At 41.7% G+C, this 19,429-nt stretch overlaps 1 protein-coding gene across 48 annotated transcripts in view; it reads left to right on the forward strand.

Annotated features, from left to right (window-relative positions):
* RIMS2 (regulating synaptic membrane exocytosis 2) overlaps positions 1 to 19,429 on the forward strand; it is a 741,645-nt gene that overhangs the window by 231,247 nt on the left and 490,969 nt on the right. Inside the window, exon 1 of one of the 48 annotated variants that reach the window (XM_053313394.1) lies at positions 13,308 to 13,795. The exons of the other annotated variants lie outside the window; for them this stretch is intronic. Coding sequence (XP_053169369.1) covers positions 13,674 to 13,795 — 122 coding nt within the window. The 5' untranslated portion in view covers positions 13,308 to 13,673. Of the gene's footprint in view, positions 1 to 13,307; positions 13,796 to 19,429 lie in introns of those variants that run through there. 48 annotated transcript variants of the gene reach the window in all.

The raw sequence follows: 19,429 nt of genomic DNA on the forward strand, positions 1-19,429 counted from the left end.
CTATGTCTAATGTCATTATGAGGGATAACCAACCCACCTAGCGCCCGCACTATGTATCCTACTTCCCTGTTTATTCCAGTACCAGCCCTGTCTATAGCATGAGGGTCGCCAGCCGCACCCCAGCACCGCCTAGGAATAACACAGGAGCATATGATGGTTAACCAGGGCCAACGGGCCAATAAGACTCTAAAGTCAGCAGCTGCCTGCAAGATAAGGGCCTTGCCCTTCAGCAATCCCAGGTACATAAAGATCAAGAAACACAATGTTAAAATGCAAACATCATAGAGTAAATATGTGCACGAGCTTCATGACCCTCCCATTGTGGGAAGAAAAGGTGTTGATCACATGAACAGCGGCCTGATTATCACACCAGAAGTGAACTATGAGATTTTCTAAATTGGTGGCCCAAAGGAATACTGCCACAATGGGAAAAAATTAAAAAAATGTCACGTCACGTGTCAACCCCGCCTCAATTCTCTCTGGTGGCCATACAGCAGCACACCAGTTACCCCTAAAATAAAAACTGAACCTGTGAGTCCCAGATGCATCTGAGTGAAGTTGCAACTCAGTTTCCAGAAGCAGCAGCTCCTGCCACAAGGAAACCCTATTGAAGTCACTACAAAAATGCAGCCAAACCTGGAGATCCTCTCAAATGGCCCGTGTAATGCACAAACTGTGCTGGGGGGCCCTAATTCCTATGATGGCATCACACAAGTGGCACAGAAAAGCCTGCCCCAGTGCAACCATGTAACAGGCAAAATTAAGGTGACCTATCAGAGATTGAAATTCCTTCAAAGTGGCCTTCCTGATGCCTAAAAATTGCTGCAGGCGGAGCACCAAGGCATAGACCTTCCCACTGGGCAGCTGACAACACCCTTTAATGGAATCAAGCTCTATGCTGAGGAAGGAAAGTACTGGGGAGGGCCGTTTCATCTTCTCCGCTGCAATGAGGACACCCAGCTCATCTGCCAACCACTGGAAAGTGTGCAAAGGCACTGACAAACTGGGGAACTACTAGGCCCAATGAATGAAAAACCATCTAAATAATGCACAATAGCCTCATGCCTGGTCCGTTGACACACACACCACTCCAAGAAGGTGCTAAAGCAAATGCAGAGCAGGAGATGGAACATCCCATGGGCAAAGCCCGATCCACATAGATCTTGTCCACAAAGGCGAACCCCAAGAGTTCAAAATCAGCAGGGTGGACATGCAACAAATGAAACACCAATTTTATGTCGCATTTGCCCATGAGAGCTCCCCTGCCCTGTGAGTGCACCCAAATGGCAGTGTCAAAGGAAGTGTATTTAACCGAACAGAGATGGTGAGGAATGGCATCATTATCCTCCCCCCATGGGTAGGAAAGGTGATGAACGAGGTGGAACTCACTCACTGCCTTCTTGGGCGCTACACCCAAAGGGGAAACCCAAAGAGATGGCACCGGGGGCGGGGGGGGGGAGTGAATCACCCAGGACCCTTTCCTCAGCCACTTCCTTCAGCATCTTAGCGCACACTACATGCTCCAACCCCACAACCAACTTGAGGTTGCCCGAACAATAAGGCAAACGAGGACCACGAAATGGAATGCGAAAACTCAACTGAAACCCATTTGCAAGGTAATCAGCAAATGCAGCAGGGCTGGAATCTAGATAGGGTTGGGTCCCTTTACCCAGCACATTGGCCCCTTGGCCACTTCCGATTAGCCTGCTGGTCCCAGGTAACTCCTTGACCCTGACCTCTGCTGAAAGTGTGCAGTCCATCACACACCGAACGGGCGTGTCTGGAATGGCACTGCTGGCACAAGTAGGCTCCGGAGGAGCCAAACTCCCAATAAAGCAGATGGGGCTGAACCCCCTGCCTGGCCCCACCTCCCTTGGGCTGTGGTGCTGGTGACTTAGTGATCAGGTAGCTGCTGTCAGAGTAGTCATCCTGCACAGGCCACAATGGGCACATTATTTGGAACCACATCTGGGGGTGGTGCTCATCCCAAGGAAGGGCGGGGTTAAAAGATGATCTCATATGGAATGACTCATGCAGCCAGTATGGTGAAAGGGCTGGCCAGTGTGGGTACTCACCAGTGTTCCCTCTAAGGTATGCGCATGTGCATCTGCTCACAGATTTTTTTGATGTCCGTTCAGTTAATTTTAGTTCCCACTCAGGTTGAATCAGGAAGGTCCCACTCTGAATATACGTGCACACACACTGCCTTGATATTGCCGCCTAGAACAAAATTCATTCCACACAGATGAAAAAATTAGAGAGAACACTGGTACTCACCCCCCAGGCTGGAACCCACATCCAGCACGTTCAGCTGCAGGGATTCCGCAGGATACACGAGTGGGTCATGTGGTACAACCTGATCATCAGACATCTCCAACACAACTAGCCAGGCCTGCAACTCCTGGAAAAGGGCAGCCTTGTGTTTATCAACAACATCTTCCCCATGTTTCTTACCCTGCTTTGTCCTAGAATGCTCTCCCCCATTCGACTCCAGGCTCTTCTGTTTGTCCAGTGCCTGGATCCTAGACAGCATGGCAGCCAATGCCAACTGCCCCTCATCCTTGGAAGATGAAGATAGCTCAGGAGCCCTAGGTCACTGCCTCTTTGGCGCAGGGGCCTTCCCTTTCCCCTTCCCTTTCCCCTTCTTATTTGGACTCTTCTTAAGCTCCATAGCCCAAGGACAACCGCAGTAGGCTACACACCCCAGAAACTGCTGTCAGGCCAATCAATAATATGCCCAGTGACAATGTCCAGCAAAACCCAACAGGTGGCAGACAGGGCTTCCTATAATCTGCCCAGAGACAATGCCTAGCAAAACCCAACAGGTTGCAGACAAGGCTCCCTACAATCAGCCCAGAGACAAAAACACAAGGCCTCCTACCCTGCCCAATGCAGTATCTCTAAGGATACCTGCAGTATCCACTGCAGGTGGCAGACAGGGCCCCTAACAACCCAGAACATGGGGAAAAACAGGGGATGGGGGGTATCTCACTCCCAACTGCTCAGATCTTCCCTAGCCCTTGAGCCAGCACAACCCACTGATAAATCCTCTCCTTGTGAATGAACTTGGGCACCTTAATAAACAGGGAAGATAAAACCAAGGGTGGGGTATTGTGTGCCGAAAAACAGGCACCTTACTGGTCTAAGGGCCCAGGAATCTAGCCAATCCACCTGCTGATCACCCCCAAAACGACACCTCTGCGCCCAGCTGAACAGCCAGCAAACTGAAGCCCCACAGGGCAAATGCTCCCAGCAATTCTGTTGTCTCCCTGTATGGTTCTCTCTCCGCTCCTAGGGACAACGCAGCCACAGACTTGCCATTCCTAAGGCCAAGCCGCCCAAATGCTGCCGCAAAGCTCCATCTCCACCGGCCCCACGCTGAAACAAACCCCCAGGCTGAGCAGAGCAGCTCTACCAGTGACCAGCTCAGCTGCTACTCAGAGCGAGACTGAGCTGGAAGTCAGTGCACTGCCCACAACAGCGCACTGGCTGATTGACAGGAAGCACCATGTGCCCCAGGAGGCAGGCTAAATGCAAGCCTTGTCTCCTGAAGTCTGCCCCTCCCCCAGTCCAATGGGTGTTGAGATTGAGAGGGGTTGTTCAATACTGTTATGTATATAGATAGTTGAGTTAGTATGTTGTGTCTCCATCCCTTTGAGATAGGAAATGACAACCTCCACCTCCTAGTCTCATTTTAAGGAGTGGGGTTGTAGTGACCCACCTTCCAGCTCCAATAGGGTCAACAGGAAGTGAGCCCATGTCCCTGACTGACAGGCTGGCCACCCCCAGGGCTGACCAATCAATCCACCAGGTGGGTGGGACATGAGAGCTGCTGCTGGGAATGCTGGGAAGAAGAAGGGGGAAATAAAACAGGAGAGTGCGGAGGGGGAGGGAATCCATCATGGAGTTTGCTCCCACATAGTGACTCTGCAGAACCTTGAAAGACAGGACTGCAGGAGGCTTGAGGAGGATTGCCAATTTTTGGTGAGTTTTCAAGGGGAATGAAACCCAGGCTTTTGTGGCTTTGGAATCTAGCATAGTGGAAAGTATGTTTAGTCAGACTTTGCGTTAGGAATTATATTTCTTTTCTGTGTCCTTTGCATTCCTAAATATCTGTTCTTTGTAACGTGTAACTAAGATTTCAATATGTGCTGCCTAAGTAAGATCTGGGCGTTTTGAAACATTCTTGTAACCAACTAAGCATTTTTAAGTGCATCTAAAAATCTAAAGCCGCAGATGGACTAGTCTGTAGCAACTGAATAAACTGTTTTTCTTTTTTTCTTTTTTACAAGCCTCTCAGAGTTGGTTATTAACTCAGGAGAAGATGGGGGAGCCCACTAGTGCACAGTGTCTCTAAGAGCTCAGCTCTGCTATCAATAGCTCCACGTGCAGGCAAACACTTGGGGAGCAGGTTTTTATATTAGTCTAATAACCAGTTCAAGACTGATCCTAGATTAAAGCATTCTAGTCCAGCGGTCTGATCTCTGAAAGTTTAGAGTGCTTGGTGGCAGCAGTAAACTACCAGAACCTCTGTTTACCAGAATCTTTTCTTTTTGGGCTTTTGGGAAAGTTTTAAACAACCAGGCAGCTTCTCAGAGCACTCAGAGTGGTGGCTCAGCTGATAAGAGTCTCCCTCGAGAGCTAGCTGACTGAGAAGGCCCTAACCAGTTTAGACTAGAGCCGGACTGAGCCTCGCTCTAGTGTGTGCAGAACCAGACCAGACTCAACTCGAGTCTGGTTTCACTCGAACTGAGTCGGGTTTTCCTGTTTTGTGCACATCCCTACTTGGAATCATTAGGAAGGGTGTTGGAAATTCAACTGCTAATATCATAATGCCCTTATACAAATCTATGGTACAGCCACATTTGGAATATTGTGTACAGTTCTGGTCAGCATACCTCAAAAAGAACATTATAGAACTGGAAAAGGTGCAGAAGAAGGCAACCAAGATGATCAGGGGCCTAGAGCACCTTCCTTATGAGGTAAGGCTACCTGGGTTGTTGTTTTTTAGTTTAGAAAAAAGATGACTGAGGAGCAACATGATAGAGGCCTATAAAATTATGCATGGGGTAGAAATGGGCTGGTTTGAGTTCGCCATTGTTTCCTATGAGCAAAACAAGCAGAGTGCACTGTGCACACATTTTGCAACCCTTCACTGAAACGCACTGTGAACATCACACACACACACACACACAGTCTCTCCAAACACAGAACACCACATTTTCCCAAACACACAGTCCAAAGATGGCCAAAAAAAGAACTACTGACCCAGAATCCACTGCCAGCCACAGTGCCTGCACTGCAGTAAAATTATACACATACACAAAAACCTTAAAACAATTTAGGCAATCTAAAAATTAAAAACAGATTAAAACAATTATGATTTGCAACAGTTGCCACAGCACAGCATCACCCTTAGCAGCCAGCAAGCAAGGCCATAAGCTCAACTACACCAACGTTTTCATATTTTGACTGAGTGAGTACACCTTGCAATGCATGATGCAAATTTCAGAGCAGACCAGAGCAGTGAGTGAAGCATAAGTTAGTCAAGGCCAGACATGGAGCTCATCATAGTAGTTATTAAGAAAAAACACAGAGAGAGCTGCCACATTTCTCACCACAACACCTTCTAACAAACAGACCAAACTTCAGTTCAAGGAAGGCAGGCAGACACTCAAGTTCTCCCTTTGTCAATCTGAGATCCAGAAAAACCATATTGTTATAGCAGCAAGTCACAGCACAGCATTATACTCAGGAATGAGAAAATAAAATAAAACACAAAATCAAACTTTTCTTGATTCCTTTCTCCTCTCCTGATTTAAAGGCTCTCTCTACCTCCCAGTTCTTTTGAATAAATTTTGAAATCCCCTCCTTTTTTGCTCCCCCGTTGTCAATCTGAGATCCAGCAAAACAGTTATAGCAGCAATAAAAAACCTTCTTTCCTCCTGATGTATCCTCTTCTTGCATAAGGGCTCTCTCTCTACCTCCCAGTCCCTTTGAATACATTTTGAAATTCCTTCCAAAAGTGTTCCCCTCTCCTGCCTCCCACCCACCCCCGCAGCCAAAGGGGGCAGTTGCTTATGCCAACACTTGATTTTAATGCCAACAAACCAACCAAGAAATGAGGTCTCAAGTCAATTGGAAGCCAATGTCAGAAAATCAACCAGCAAGGGGGTGGGGAAGCTCCCCCAAATGGCCACACGAATCACATGAATCGATTCGTGCCTAATCGGGGTTGATTCAATTCAACCTCAGATCAGCCTCTTCATTTAAGAAGCGATTTGATTCTCTTGAATCTGTGAATCACTCCCGATTCAGCGCAAATCAAATTACACATCCCTAGTGGAAGGAAACTTAGGCATGTGGCTATGGATTTTTCCATGAGATGCTCATAGGAACATAGGAAGCTGCCATATACGGAGTCAGGCCACTGGTCCATCTCACTCAGTATTGTCTACACAGACAGGCAGCGGTTTCTCCAAGCTTGCAGGCAGGAATCTCTCTCAGCCGTATCTTGGAGATGCAGGGGAAGGAATTTGGAACCTTCTGCTCTTCCCAGAGCGGCTCCATCCCCTAAGGGGAATATCTTACAGTGCTCACACTTCTAGTCTCCATTTCATATGTAACCAGGGCAGACCCTGCTTAGCTAAGTGGTACAGTCATGCTTGCTACCACAAGACTGGCTCATTCTAAGTTCATGTATGGTGATATTGGAAGTACTTACAGATTTCTAAATTAAAGCATAATATGTCAGCAAAGATATTAAAATAAACAGCATTAAAATTACTTTCTAAATAAACACATGGTTTCCCAGTTAACTTATTACTGTCTACCCCCACAAAGAGAACAGGGTTGGGTAGAGTGTGGGAATTTATGAGCAGGAGGCCAGTTCCCAATGTCATCCCAGGTAGAATCTTCAGGGCCTAATAAAGCATGAATACTGTTTGTAATTAAAAACGTGAGATACAAAACTCAAAGCTGTTGTTTTAATATAAATGATATGCTATTCCCTTTTCAACTGAAACAGATAAAATGTTGTGTATATCTAAAAATTAAGCCAGACTCTTTAGTAGCTAAGTCTTAGCATGATATTTCATGAAGGTGCAAAAGTGTAGTGTATAATTAGGTGCAGCTGGCTGTCTCTCTTTAGTAAGAATAAGAATTTGATCCAGAGATCACCTATGGGATTTCTGAAATCTGCATTAATTGATTTTTAAGGAAATCTGTAGCCAACACTAACTTTGTATATAATGGGCTCAAAACTGACTGGTGTATTGCCTCCCTACGAGTTCCCTAGCTATTGCTGTAAACCGCCCAGAGATGGAAGTTTGGGGTGGTGTACAAATATTTTATAGCAATGATAATCATGGCAAATGGTACAGCTTCTGGGAGGAGAAGTTATAGCTTAATTTGCTAGTGGGAGGACATTTTATACATGGCCAGGGAATAAAAGAAGTTGTGTGGTTGACATCTTAATGTCTTCAGGATCAGGTAAGAACACTCTGAAATTCCTTGAATTAATTCCACTCTGAAATCCCTCTAAAAGAAAGTCAACCTGTTTGCAATATCTGAATAGCATGCTGCCTATGTTCTTGGTAAGGACATAGTTATTCTTCTGTGGGCATAGTTTGTCGAGAGATCACACAGATGAAGGCAGAATCCACTTCAGCCATAGCTCTTAAATTCTCTCTGCTAGTTAGATGGTCTTAAGAAGGAAAAACAGGGCCATATCAGGGCACAGTTCACAGTTAATAAGCTGTCCTTGGCAGCTCGCCTACATGGCAGATGCCTCTCTGACAAGGCCAAGGTGCCAACATTACTAAAAGATTCCAACTATGATTCATATCATGGTAGGTGGGTAACCCATCAAAGATCAAACTAGTTTTAATGTTATTTTCAAGGGTTATGCTTTTTGGTGGATTTATGAACAAATAGTTGCAGAGGCACCACACATCAAATTTATATTGAGTTAACTCTGAAATAAGTTTTTTCAGTTTCTGCCACAGCCACTTCACAAGCTATCCTTTCAGTAGTCCCAGAAACAATTTGAGTTCCAGATTTTGGAGCCTTAGGATTTTGTGGTTTGTCTCAACTATCAGAAAGCCCCACCTTCCTCATTGGCCTCTGTAACATAGGGCAGGCCAGTTGGGTGGATGGCTTCAGGATGTTTCCAGTCTCAGATCATCAGTGACCATTGGCGATTGCAAAGTAGGGTTTTGACGTTTACAAGAGAATACCTGGTAATTTCCTAAGTCTAAATGAATCATGACAAGCCCTGTCTCCCGTCACAGTCCATTTACAAACTACCGGTGACTGGTGACATGAAGCGCCCCCGCCCCCCATCAAGAAAAAGAGCTGTATTCCATATTTTTCACTATTCTTGAAAAACCAAGAGTGATTTGAGACCTGAAATGATCGAACTGGTTGATTGGGACATTCTAGTTTAAGACTGAGCTGATAGTTTCAGAAATGGCCTTCATGACATCATCATCAGCTAGTTTCCATATAGGCCTAACAAGTAGGCACTTGCACATTCTAGTATGACCATCCCATTGGTTCCTACTATTTAGTTTGACAATATATGACAGTTCCCTTTAAGCTCTCTGTGTTGCCCAGATAGTTCACCAAGATTTTTAATGCTGCCTGATGATTTATATTAGTTACAGGGGTTCATGTATATTAGATAGCCTCCTTAGCAACCCTTACAGTAAGAAGCAGTGTAACCAAAGCCCTGTCCCTGAACTTGGAGCTACTATAGGAGCATGGTTTTTGTAATAAATTAGAAGAGGAATGTCCTAGAGCTTTCAGTGTTGGTAGATACTCAGTTTCAAAAAATCTTCACTTTTCAAGTGTGGGAAGCAAAAACTTGCCAAACTGAGATAAGCTCTGTCTTAGAGCTTGCTGTTTTGGCTTAGCTTTTTGAGCCATTAGTTTTTGCACTGAGGCAGTGTTTAGGCATATTTATACTTCATTTTATGCTCTGCCTCTTCTTTTTGGAGCAGATGAATTAACCTAGCACCTAGCTCCTGTTATGGGTAGAGAACAAATTAATATTATTCTTGGCTATACTCTGATACAGGATTGTAGAATCCTGCATAGTGTAGAATCATTCTGACAGTGGAACTGCTGCTTTGATTAGGAATGCAACAATGGACCATCTGTAGTCACAAGGAATCAACACAAGCACCAGACCAAGATATGCTGGTGCATATTAACTCCTTTATATCTTTCCTTCATTATCACTCCTAGGAATGAAACTTTAGGAAGGTTCAGAAGTATCAATTCAATAATATATTCATATCGAAAATATTGATAATATATAATAAAGCTATTAACTTAATAAAACAGGCTCTGTAACAATGTTCCAATAAAGCTAATTGCAATAAACCGAAATAACAATTCAGTTTACATTATTATAGAGCAAGTAGGTTCAGAAGTATCAATTCAATAATATATTCATATCAAAAATATTGATTATATAATAAAGCTATTTACTTAATAAAACAGGCTCTGTAACAATGTTCCCATAAAGCTAATTGCAATAAACCTAAATAACAATTCAGTTTACGTTACGAACTTATTATAGAGCAAGGACCATCATACTTCAAAGCCAAAAATACTCAATATTGAATTATTAAGCATCGTAACATCATAACAAGTATCATACAGCAGGCTCACAATTTATATCTAATTCTGTAAGAAAATTATACCAAACAAACATAGTCCCCTCCCCACTGGTATCCTGTTAAAAGCCTTCTTACCTCAGCCTTATTGCTTAGAAAAAACTTCCAGTACATAGTGTTGTGTACCCTGAAATTGAACAAGGTATGTGTCTGTAATATAAAACCTGATGTGGTAGGATAGAATTTTTAATTTCAAATGAAATGAAAAGTTTTCACATCTTCAGGAGATATTTGAGCACTCATCTTATGAAATCAATTTCTAATTAGCCTTGGGTAAAAGCCAGCTGGGGATGTGCAAGTTGGCTTTCTTCAAGCCAGGCTTGACATTGAGTCAGCCTGGTTTGGGTGGTCCATATTCAAACTGGCCTGGTGCCCCAAAGGGGGGTGCTGGTCTGAGTTCGAACCAGACTGGCCCCCAGTTCGAAGAACCAGCTTGCGGGATGGCTTGGGTATACTTATAAAGGGGAATCCTCAAGGGTAAAAACCAACCTTAATGGTAAAAGTGGCATGGATGGAGAGGGGCCTCTGTCGGCCTCTGTACCTTTAGAGGACGTGGCAGAGAAGCGGTGGAGGTGGCGGGGAGGGGGCTCCTCCAAGCCTCCCACCAGCTTTCCAAATGACAGCCTGGGCCGTCTGCAGCCCGGTTCGGGCCTCTGTGCATGCAAAGAGGCCATTTGCATTACCATGGAAATCAGTTGGTGATGCAAATAGCCTCTGCACATGCACAGAGGCCCAGATTGGGCCTGCAGCTGGCAGGCTGCCATTTGGGAGGCTTGCAGGAGGCTTAGAGGAGTCCCTGCTGCCACCTTGTCTGCTTCTCTGCTGCCTCCTCTAAAGGTATGGAGGCCACTTTCTTTAGCTACCTCCCCCCGCCCACACGCCATGTTTACCATTAATATTAGGAATGCCCTTTACTTGTCCTCAAGGATTCCCCTTTACAAGTATACCAGAGCCAGTCTGTGAGCCAGCTTGGCTTGGTTCGATGGCTGGACTGGGCTCGGATCAGCCGAGCCTGAAGCTGAGCTTCACACCCCTAGAGGAAGCTACCATTTAAAATATATATATTGTGGAATAGTGATAGGATCAGTCACTTTAAGTGGTGCAGCAGGGAAATGCTTGACTAACAAGCAGAAGGTTATCAGTTCGAATCCCCGCTGGTACTATATCGGGCAGCAGAGATATAGGAAGATGCTGAAAGGCATCATCTCACACTGTGCAGGAGGGGGCAATGGCAAACCCCTCCTGTATTCTACCAAATAAAACCACAGGGCTCTGTGGGCTCCAGGAGTCGAAATCGACTTGATGGCACACTTTACTAACTTTTACTTAGTGATAGGATGGAATATCAGAAAATGCCTTTCAATTAAAAAAAAAAATTTGCTTCCCTTTACCTTCTTGTAACTACTATTTGGCAGGGCTGGCCAAGGAATCCCGACCTGTTAAGCACAAAAATGATAATATGCGTGACACAAGTCTTATTGCCATTGCTGGTGCTCATCCTACCCTTTAAGCTGCTTTTCTATCTCAGCTGAAGAGCTTTTCTCATTGCTTGTCTAATAGTATCTCCCTCCTCAATTTTCTGTCCCACAGTGAGAACATTCTTCCATTTCTTTCCCAGTTTGGCCCATCATTGCTAGAATCCAGCTAACTTGGGTCTCCCATATATTATGCTGCTGCCACTTTCTTCCCTCTTCCAGCTCTGATTTCCTGTCTAATGCAGTACAAGTACTATATGAGATGTGCGTATGCTGTGGATAGGTTCAACTAATTTAGCAGATAGGTTCAACTAATTTAGCGATTGCATGGGGGGAGGAATTTAGCTGGTCATCCCTTCTCCTGGAAGTGCCCTGTGCCACTGGAAATTATGTCCTGGAGGATCACACAGACCTCAGGGACATATTTTCCAATGGCAGGGGCTTTTCCAGAGGAAGGAGAGATAGGTGAAATCGTACCCCCTGCGAGTGCCAGTGCTGCATAAATTTGGAACTCATCAGCAACACAGCACTTCTTTATGCCGTGTAAGTACTTCGTTAAGTCAGTCTTTATGAAACTGCCCAGGAATTTGAATGATTTGTGAGCCATATTTCAGCCACCCCTTCCACAGGAGGATGAAACATTTAGAAATTGTCATGCTGCAGGTGGACAGAATGCTAGTAACATTGATAGTAATATTGTAGGCTAAAATTGCCTCCTTTCAATACTCTTATGAGAAAATACAGGTATATCTAGAATACAGTACTGATCCACTACATAAGATTATAGTTCAGGCATGTCCTACTCTTTTAAAAACAAAATTAGTCTTAATCTGGTAAATATTATTATGTCTCAATGAAGCATGTGGCAAGTGAATATAAGCTATAAACTTGTCGTCCTAATTATTTATATGGGTTAACAATGAAACTTGATATCTGCTTAATTTCACTATTCCACAACAAATGGTTAACACATGATGGTGTGGGATCTCTTCTTTTCTTAGACCTGTGTATCTTCCATGTTCCCTCCATCTTATCATGCTCACTCTGAATCACTGAATGTTGTGGCTGTCATCCATTTGGTTCTGTAGGGGTTCCCTTTTGAACCCATCAATGCAGTTCCTTAATTAGCTGGAGACTTGCTTATTCTCTTTGCCTTAGGGACTAAAATCACTTCCAGTGCCCAGGATTAATAATAGCCCTCATTTTATTTTGGTTGATATTGAGATTTTGCAAGTGGTTGGTATGATATTAAACACTGCATATTGAAAATCAGATATTCTTTGGGAAACCTTATTAATTGATATTCTCTCCTTTGATGATGATAGCACATATTCTACTCTTAAGCTATAATTTGGCCTCACAGTGAATAGCAGTGGGACACTCATTTGTATTCATGGTTGGAGGTATTTTAGGTTTTATCTGCTAAGCACACCACACTGTAAAACCTTTAACTGTGTTCCATTAGATGAACAGTCTTGCAGGCAAACCACTGACTTGCTGCACTGTACATGTATTGGAGTGATATGGTATGCCAAGGAGATAGATAGGTACGGAGTACTTGATTGCTGCTTACATTTGTGGCTAGAAAGGGCTTCCAAAAGGTGCTGCGGGTTTATGCTTTTGGAACACAGAGTCTGTTAAAGTGGCAATTTGTTTTAGAAGACTTTGAAAATTCATGTGATAAATCATTGCCTCAATGCAGTGAGCACAATATGTGCCATAAGTAATAGAACAGTAATCAAGTGTAGGCTGTACGCTGTTCTCTTGAGCTATACACGGAGCATAAATTAAACTGGCTAAGGACAGAATTTTCTGTTATTGTATGCAAGATATAATATAGCTTTTCAAAAAGTAGAGACAAAGACCTATTGTTACATTCTCCTTTCTGTGTGTTATCATTTAAAGAATACAGTTGCTATTTTTAAAAGGGTCTTTCTGCCCTGTGCTGCTGCCTTGAAGTTCGGGGGCGAGGGGGAGAGACCCATGTACGCTTTCATTGGTGTTACTCATTTTTACAGGGGAGGAAAGGAGGAGGAGAAGCTGCAGAAATCCTCCTCCTGCTCTCCTCCTCCTCTCAGGCAGGAGTAACTGTGTGAGGATGCCTTGTCCTCGTTTTTATTACTTCTGAGATTTTATTGCTGGCAGCCAGATGTGCTGAAACTCCTGACGACAGCATCTATTCGCTGCTTGTTTTTAAGAGGCTTAGAGAAATATGAGTAGAGTACATGAAAGCAGCTCAGCTTCACACTTCAGCTGGGAATGCCCAAAAAGCTCGCTGCTGTTTGGAATTCTTGCTACAGTGAGGAGAAAGCTGCACGGGTGCTAAATCTTCCACGACTGAATTAGAAGAATAATGACTGTACAATTAACTACCAACCCCTGCTCATTTAGGCACAGTTTTTATCGAGATCAGGAGAAATATGGAACTTGATTGGCATGTCTGCATTTGATGGTGACTGCAAAACAGATGACTTTTTGCACAGGTGGTAAGGAGAAATAGAAGGGACGAGAGAAAATGCAATTTGAGACATTGCGCCAGGTCTGCAATTCTGTGTTATCACATTTTCATGGGGTTTTCTCATCCCCTCCAAATATCTTACAAAATGATCTTTTTGGACAAACATTGGATGATGCTAGGTAAGTCAGAAAGTAGCATTTTCCCCTTCAGCATAGGTCTGTTCATGACAGCAGTATGTGCATGTGCATGCTTTTCAGTGAGTAGTCACACATAATCAGACCTTGAAATATTAAGATGTTTATAGCAGTAATGAATCTTCTGTTGATCATCTGTTGCTTTGCATAATATATTTAAATTAAACTTGTTATGCAGGAGTGAAATGATTGCACTACTGGAAAAAATGCAGTGGAGGTATCTTTTGAAACACATTACTATCATGATCAGAAAGGCAGCAGCAAGTATGGATCCCATACACTTATTGAATATTCATAGAACATTTGTGTGGCTAAATAATTGCTCTGTGAATGTGACAGTGCACAAGGTTGTGACCACTTAACCATAAACAATTTGCTGTAGAATGTAAATTAGCAATCCTGCATGCAATTTGCAAAATAAGCAGAAGACATATCCTGGTGGTGGTGGGGAGCTTCTTTCTCTGCTTAGCACTTTTCAATAACCTTATTAAGTAGCCACATTATGAATTATTAGCTAATGCTTTGCAGCAGCTCAGCCAGTTTTGAACACTGTTTCATCATGGGTTGCCATTGTGTTTTAGGGAAGTGATGGGGAGAGGGATTTTATTAATTACAGTACATAGTGTTTGTTAATTGTATCCAGATCTATTACACTTATTTCAGGCAATCCTGCATTTTAAATTAATCTGTACCTTTTGTGGCATTTAATCAGTGAACATACCCTGCATAAGTGGCATTTGGAACTTTGAGGAATGATTAACTGTTTAAGGGGAGAGGTGAAAATACTTGGAAGGTTTTATGAAGACAGACTAGGGAGAAAGAAAACAATAGGCTTTACAATGACTATACATTATTGGAAATGTTCTAGAAAAGGAAGTAGTACATCGAACATAAAGTGTAATCTGTTTTTTTTTGTTTGAGAAGATATGGGGAAATCCCCCCCTTTCCTAAACAACACAAACTATATAACATATAAGGCTATTATGTATTGACTATCATTAGCATTTTCATTTCAGTTGACCATATACCATCATTTTAGGCTCATTTTCTGCATGTCTTGCATCACTTTTAACAATATTGATGATAGTTAACCTGATGAGCTTTTTTCAAAATGATGCAGCCATATTTGATCTATGGTAAATTATTGAGTAATATAACTCCCCGTAAAGGATAATGACTTGTAGTGGAAAAGAGTATTTTCTCCTGGCAGATTCCACTCCTCCCCATTCCCTCTGAAGTTTGACAAAATGGAATAGCAGTTCTTTGAACTACATACATATTATCCATGCAAAACACTGCATACCTCCAAGTGCATATCCCAAGGCCTGCAGCCTCACTTACTGTTCTCAGCCACCCACGAACCTTTTCTGTTTGCTCATGTGTGCTGTTGCAGTTTCCACTCAGCAGACTGCATGTATGCTTGCTTCTTGTGAAAACGCAAATGCATTTTCTGTGTGTTGCTTTATGTCTGTAAAGGTTGCATTGCATTTAATATGACAGATGTGGCAGTATGCATATTCCATAGGAATGGTTAATGAGAAAAGAACAGCAGTCTCTGACTCTGATTCAGACTGAGGGTTATTTTACTTTGAAAAACCCTGAGTGATCTCTCTGTGCCGATATACTTTTGGGATGAAGTTCTTGTTTATTTTTAAGAGTATATAAGTGGTATTAGGAACAAGCTAAGCCAGGTCTGTTTGGATGCTACATTTGTACAGTCTTATTTTTTTGCAAACTATTTAAGGCCTGTATTTGTCAGTCTGCTTTTTCTGTCACCTAAAGAAGTATACATGATTTAAATTTGCTTATTGTTAAGAACTTGAAGAACTTAGTTATTTATTGATTATTTGAAATTGTTTTGTATTAATGATCTAACTCTTACAAACTTGCATTCATCTTAATTGTTACACTTGCTCCTATTACAAGATAATCATTTTGAATTTCCAGTGGTATAGCCTATCTCTTATTGACTACTAGGTTAAAAATAATGATTAGAACTTTAGAGAGGGAGGCATACATACCTTTTAAACAAATCACAATTTCTTTTAATGTTATAGAACAGTGCAACATTTTTAGAAATGACATATTAATTGCCTTTTATGGATTAAGCAGGAAAGGCCCTTTGACCAATTTTTGTCTTATTTGAAGCTAAAATTTTACATTAGAGAGAGCATGGTGGTGGAGAGAATGGCTGACTGCTAAGCACTGAAAAGAAAATGTTAATAACAGAATTGTGCAGCTAGCAGATTTTCATATCATCATACTCTTAATGTAGCAATATATTTTGTATTTCTTCAGTGTGCCAGTCACACACTATTCTGTTTTGTGACATCCTTAGCATGTGTTGACTTTTCATATCCCTTGCATGTGAACAGCAGCTTGTATAAAAGGTTTTTTCTTTCTCCCTAGCAGTTATGAAGCTTACTGAGTGGCTCTTCTTTTATTAGCTATATGTTTAGCTACTGCCTCCTGTTTATGTGTTAATCCTTTTGCTTCTACTTACTACACTGCAATGCTGCTGCATATATTGCTTTTCTGGCATGCATGCATGTGATGTTGTGGTGTGTTCTACACTCCCATACATGTGTCACTTTCTTACCATTCCTAACTCTGACATGCTGAAGCAGCACAATTTTGCTGACAAGCTCAGGGCTATTGCACACAGTAGATCATGTTAATGTGCTTTGCATTGCATATATGCCCTATTTTAGTCTCTGTATTTTATTATAAGATCGCTTGTTGGAAGAAGTCTGCCTTTGTTTATGCTGGTGCATAGAATAAACTCTTTTTTGTGTCTGTTGTGTTGCAGTTGAAGTAAAAGGTGTTGAAGGGGAAAATCCATGTATACTTCATCCTACTTTGAAAATAAATTTAGCATAGTTCTAATTAAGTTTGAGCATTTGAATCAATCTACTTCTGGAGGCAGATTCTCTAAGATTATTTTATGGATTTTGGCCTATTCATTCTTTTGATGACAGAATCCCTGTATTTTTAAATTAAATTACTCAAAACACTAAGTTAAAGTGGTTCTTGTGTTTACAAAAGCCCTGAATTTTGGGATATATTTACTGGGCCTTCTGATTACGACTCTTCCTTCAGAGGAAATGTAGTATTGGTCTGTCAGAAGCTCTGTTTGTAGCAGCATTCTTTGCACTGCATTGGAGTTCAGAAGTGCTTTGGGCACTATTCAGATTAACACTTCATTGCATAAGAATATATTTTGTGATTAAAATTGCTACAAACTACACAGAATAATATAACTCCAATTTTGGAGTTTGCGTTTGACCTCATTGGTAGTCATTTGAAAATGAAAACATAGTGCTCTTATAGCCTAGAACAGCTTTCTCTCTCATCTGTTTTTGTAATAGCTGCCGTTAGTAGTGAGAAGGCAAATTTTTGTGCATCTTGGATAAAGAGGGACATAAGAAAGTATAGTATAGTCAAACAATTATTCTTAACACAAGCACTGTGCATGACAGAGACTCATCAGAAAGCTCTATTTTGATGTTTTGCTATTTGCTAGAAGTTTACAAAAAGCAATAACTTCCCTTTAAAAATAAATATCACAATGGTAGTCTCCTTGTGCTATGGATCCTCCTTGTGCTATGTTAATTCTCAGATTATTAATATTTTAGGCCTGCTCTTTCCCCCTAAATTGATTGTCATTTTGACTCAGAATTAAGCTATAAAATAATGTCCACAAATGTTTGCATAGATCTTCTTTAATGAATTCTATTAACTGATAATTTGACAGTGAGGAAATTGTGCTGTATTTCTGTATTTTAGAAGCAATTTTATAACTATATATGTTCAACAAATAATATTAAATCAAACTGTATACTTATATTATGGGGAGCTCACATTGACTCATAATGTCTATTACATTGTAATATTTATTTATTTATTGTTTTTAAAAAAGAACCTGAGTCTGGAGTTAAATAAAAACATTTAGACCTGGCTGTAATGCTCTATTTAACTTTGGACTCAGTTCTCTTTCTCCGTGATATTTTGATTAACAAACTGGTCAAATGTGAGCTAGATTATAATAGGGGGGATTCACAACTAATTGAAACCATACTCAAGAGTGCTCATCAATGACTCCTCAGAAAACTGAAGGGAGGTTTTGAGTGGGTGTTGTAAGGCCTTGCCCTGGGCCCAGTACCTTCAACATTTTTTTAAACCAATGACTTAGATGAAGGGTTGCAGAGAATCTTCATCATATTTGCACAGGGACACAAAATTGGAAGGGATAGCTAGCACTTCAGCAGCTAGGAATAAATTTCAAAGTGACCTTGATGGAATGAAACTAATGAAATAAAATTCAACAGAGACAAATTCAAAGTTCTGTACTTTTAAAAAAAAGGGGGTATATATCTGGTTGTGTAGTAGTACGTGTGGAAAAGATCTTGAGATTGCAGTTGATCACAAGCTGATCATGACTCAGCAGTGCGATGCAGCCGCAAAAAAGGCTAATGCTATTTTAGGCGGCATTAATAAAACCATAGTTTCCAAGTAATGAGCATCCAAATTCTATTTTATGTCACACTAGTCAGACCTCATCTAGAATATTGTGTCCAGCTCTGGGTTGTACACCTTAAGGAGGTTATAGACAAATTGGAATGTGTTCAGAGGGGAGCTGTGAAGATGGTCAAGAGCCAGGAAAATAAGTTCTGTGAGTAATGTTGAAGGAACTGCATATGTTTAGCTTAGAGAAGAGAAGACTAAGGGATGGCATGAAAGCGGTGCTTCATGTCACTGAATACTAAAAGGTGTCATGTAAAAGAGGGCAAAGATTTGTTCTCTGATGCTCCAGAGGGCAAGACTAAATCAAATGGTCTTAAGTTATAGGAAGTTAGCTTTTGTGGAACATTAGGAGAAACCTCTTAACAATAAAGAACAGTTTGACAATGGAACCATCAGTATCTCAGGGAATTAGTTGGCTAGACAACCATTTATTGGGAATCCTCTAGCACTGGATTTCCTGTATTGAGCAGAGGATTGGACTAGATGTTCTGAAAGCCCCCTGCCCCCAACACTCTATGATTCTATGAATAAAGAGAGGTGACTGAAACTGCAAGAATAGTCAGCTAGTATAGCACCAAACTATATCTAAAATGCTCCCTTCACTCAAAAGATTTATCAGGTTTTGAAAATGCTGTGTCATGTATGGTTATATTTTATTCACTGTTTTCTTTTACTTTGCTATTGTAGCCACCTAAGTGGGAAATGACTTGCCTAGCAAGCATTAGGTTGCCAGTTCAAATCCCTGCTGGTACCTATATCGGGCAGCAGCAGTATAGGAAGATACTGAAAGGCATCATCTCAGACTGTGCAGGTGGAGGCAATGGTAAACCCCTTCTGTATTCTACCAAAGACAACCATAGGGCTCTGTGGCTGCCAGGAGTTGACACTCACTCAACGGCATACTTAACCTTTATCCTAAAATGTATTACAGCATTTTCATTTCAATAAAAAGAGATGCAGTGCTGGATGAAGTATTTGGTTGTCTTCTTAAGGTAGTATATATTTTTTAAAAACTTACTGTTCCTTGAAATGTTACCGTTGTTTTTTCAACACGTATCAGACCCTCTCTAAGCATGATCGGGACTGTAAACACAA

This window comes from Hemicordylus capensis, chromosome 4, assembly GCF_027244095.1.
Source record: "Hemicordylus capensis ecotype Gifberg chromosome 4, rHemCap1.1.pri, whole genome shotgun sequence".
NCBI lineage: Eukaryota > Metazoa > Chordata > Lepidosauria > Squamata > Cordylidae > Hemicordylus > Hemicordylus capensis.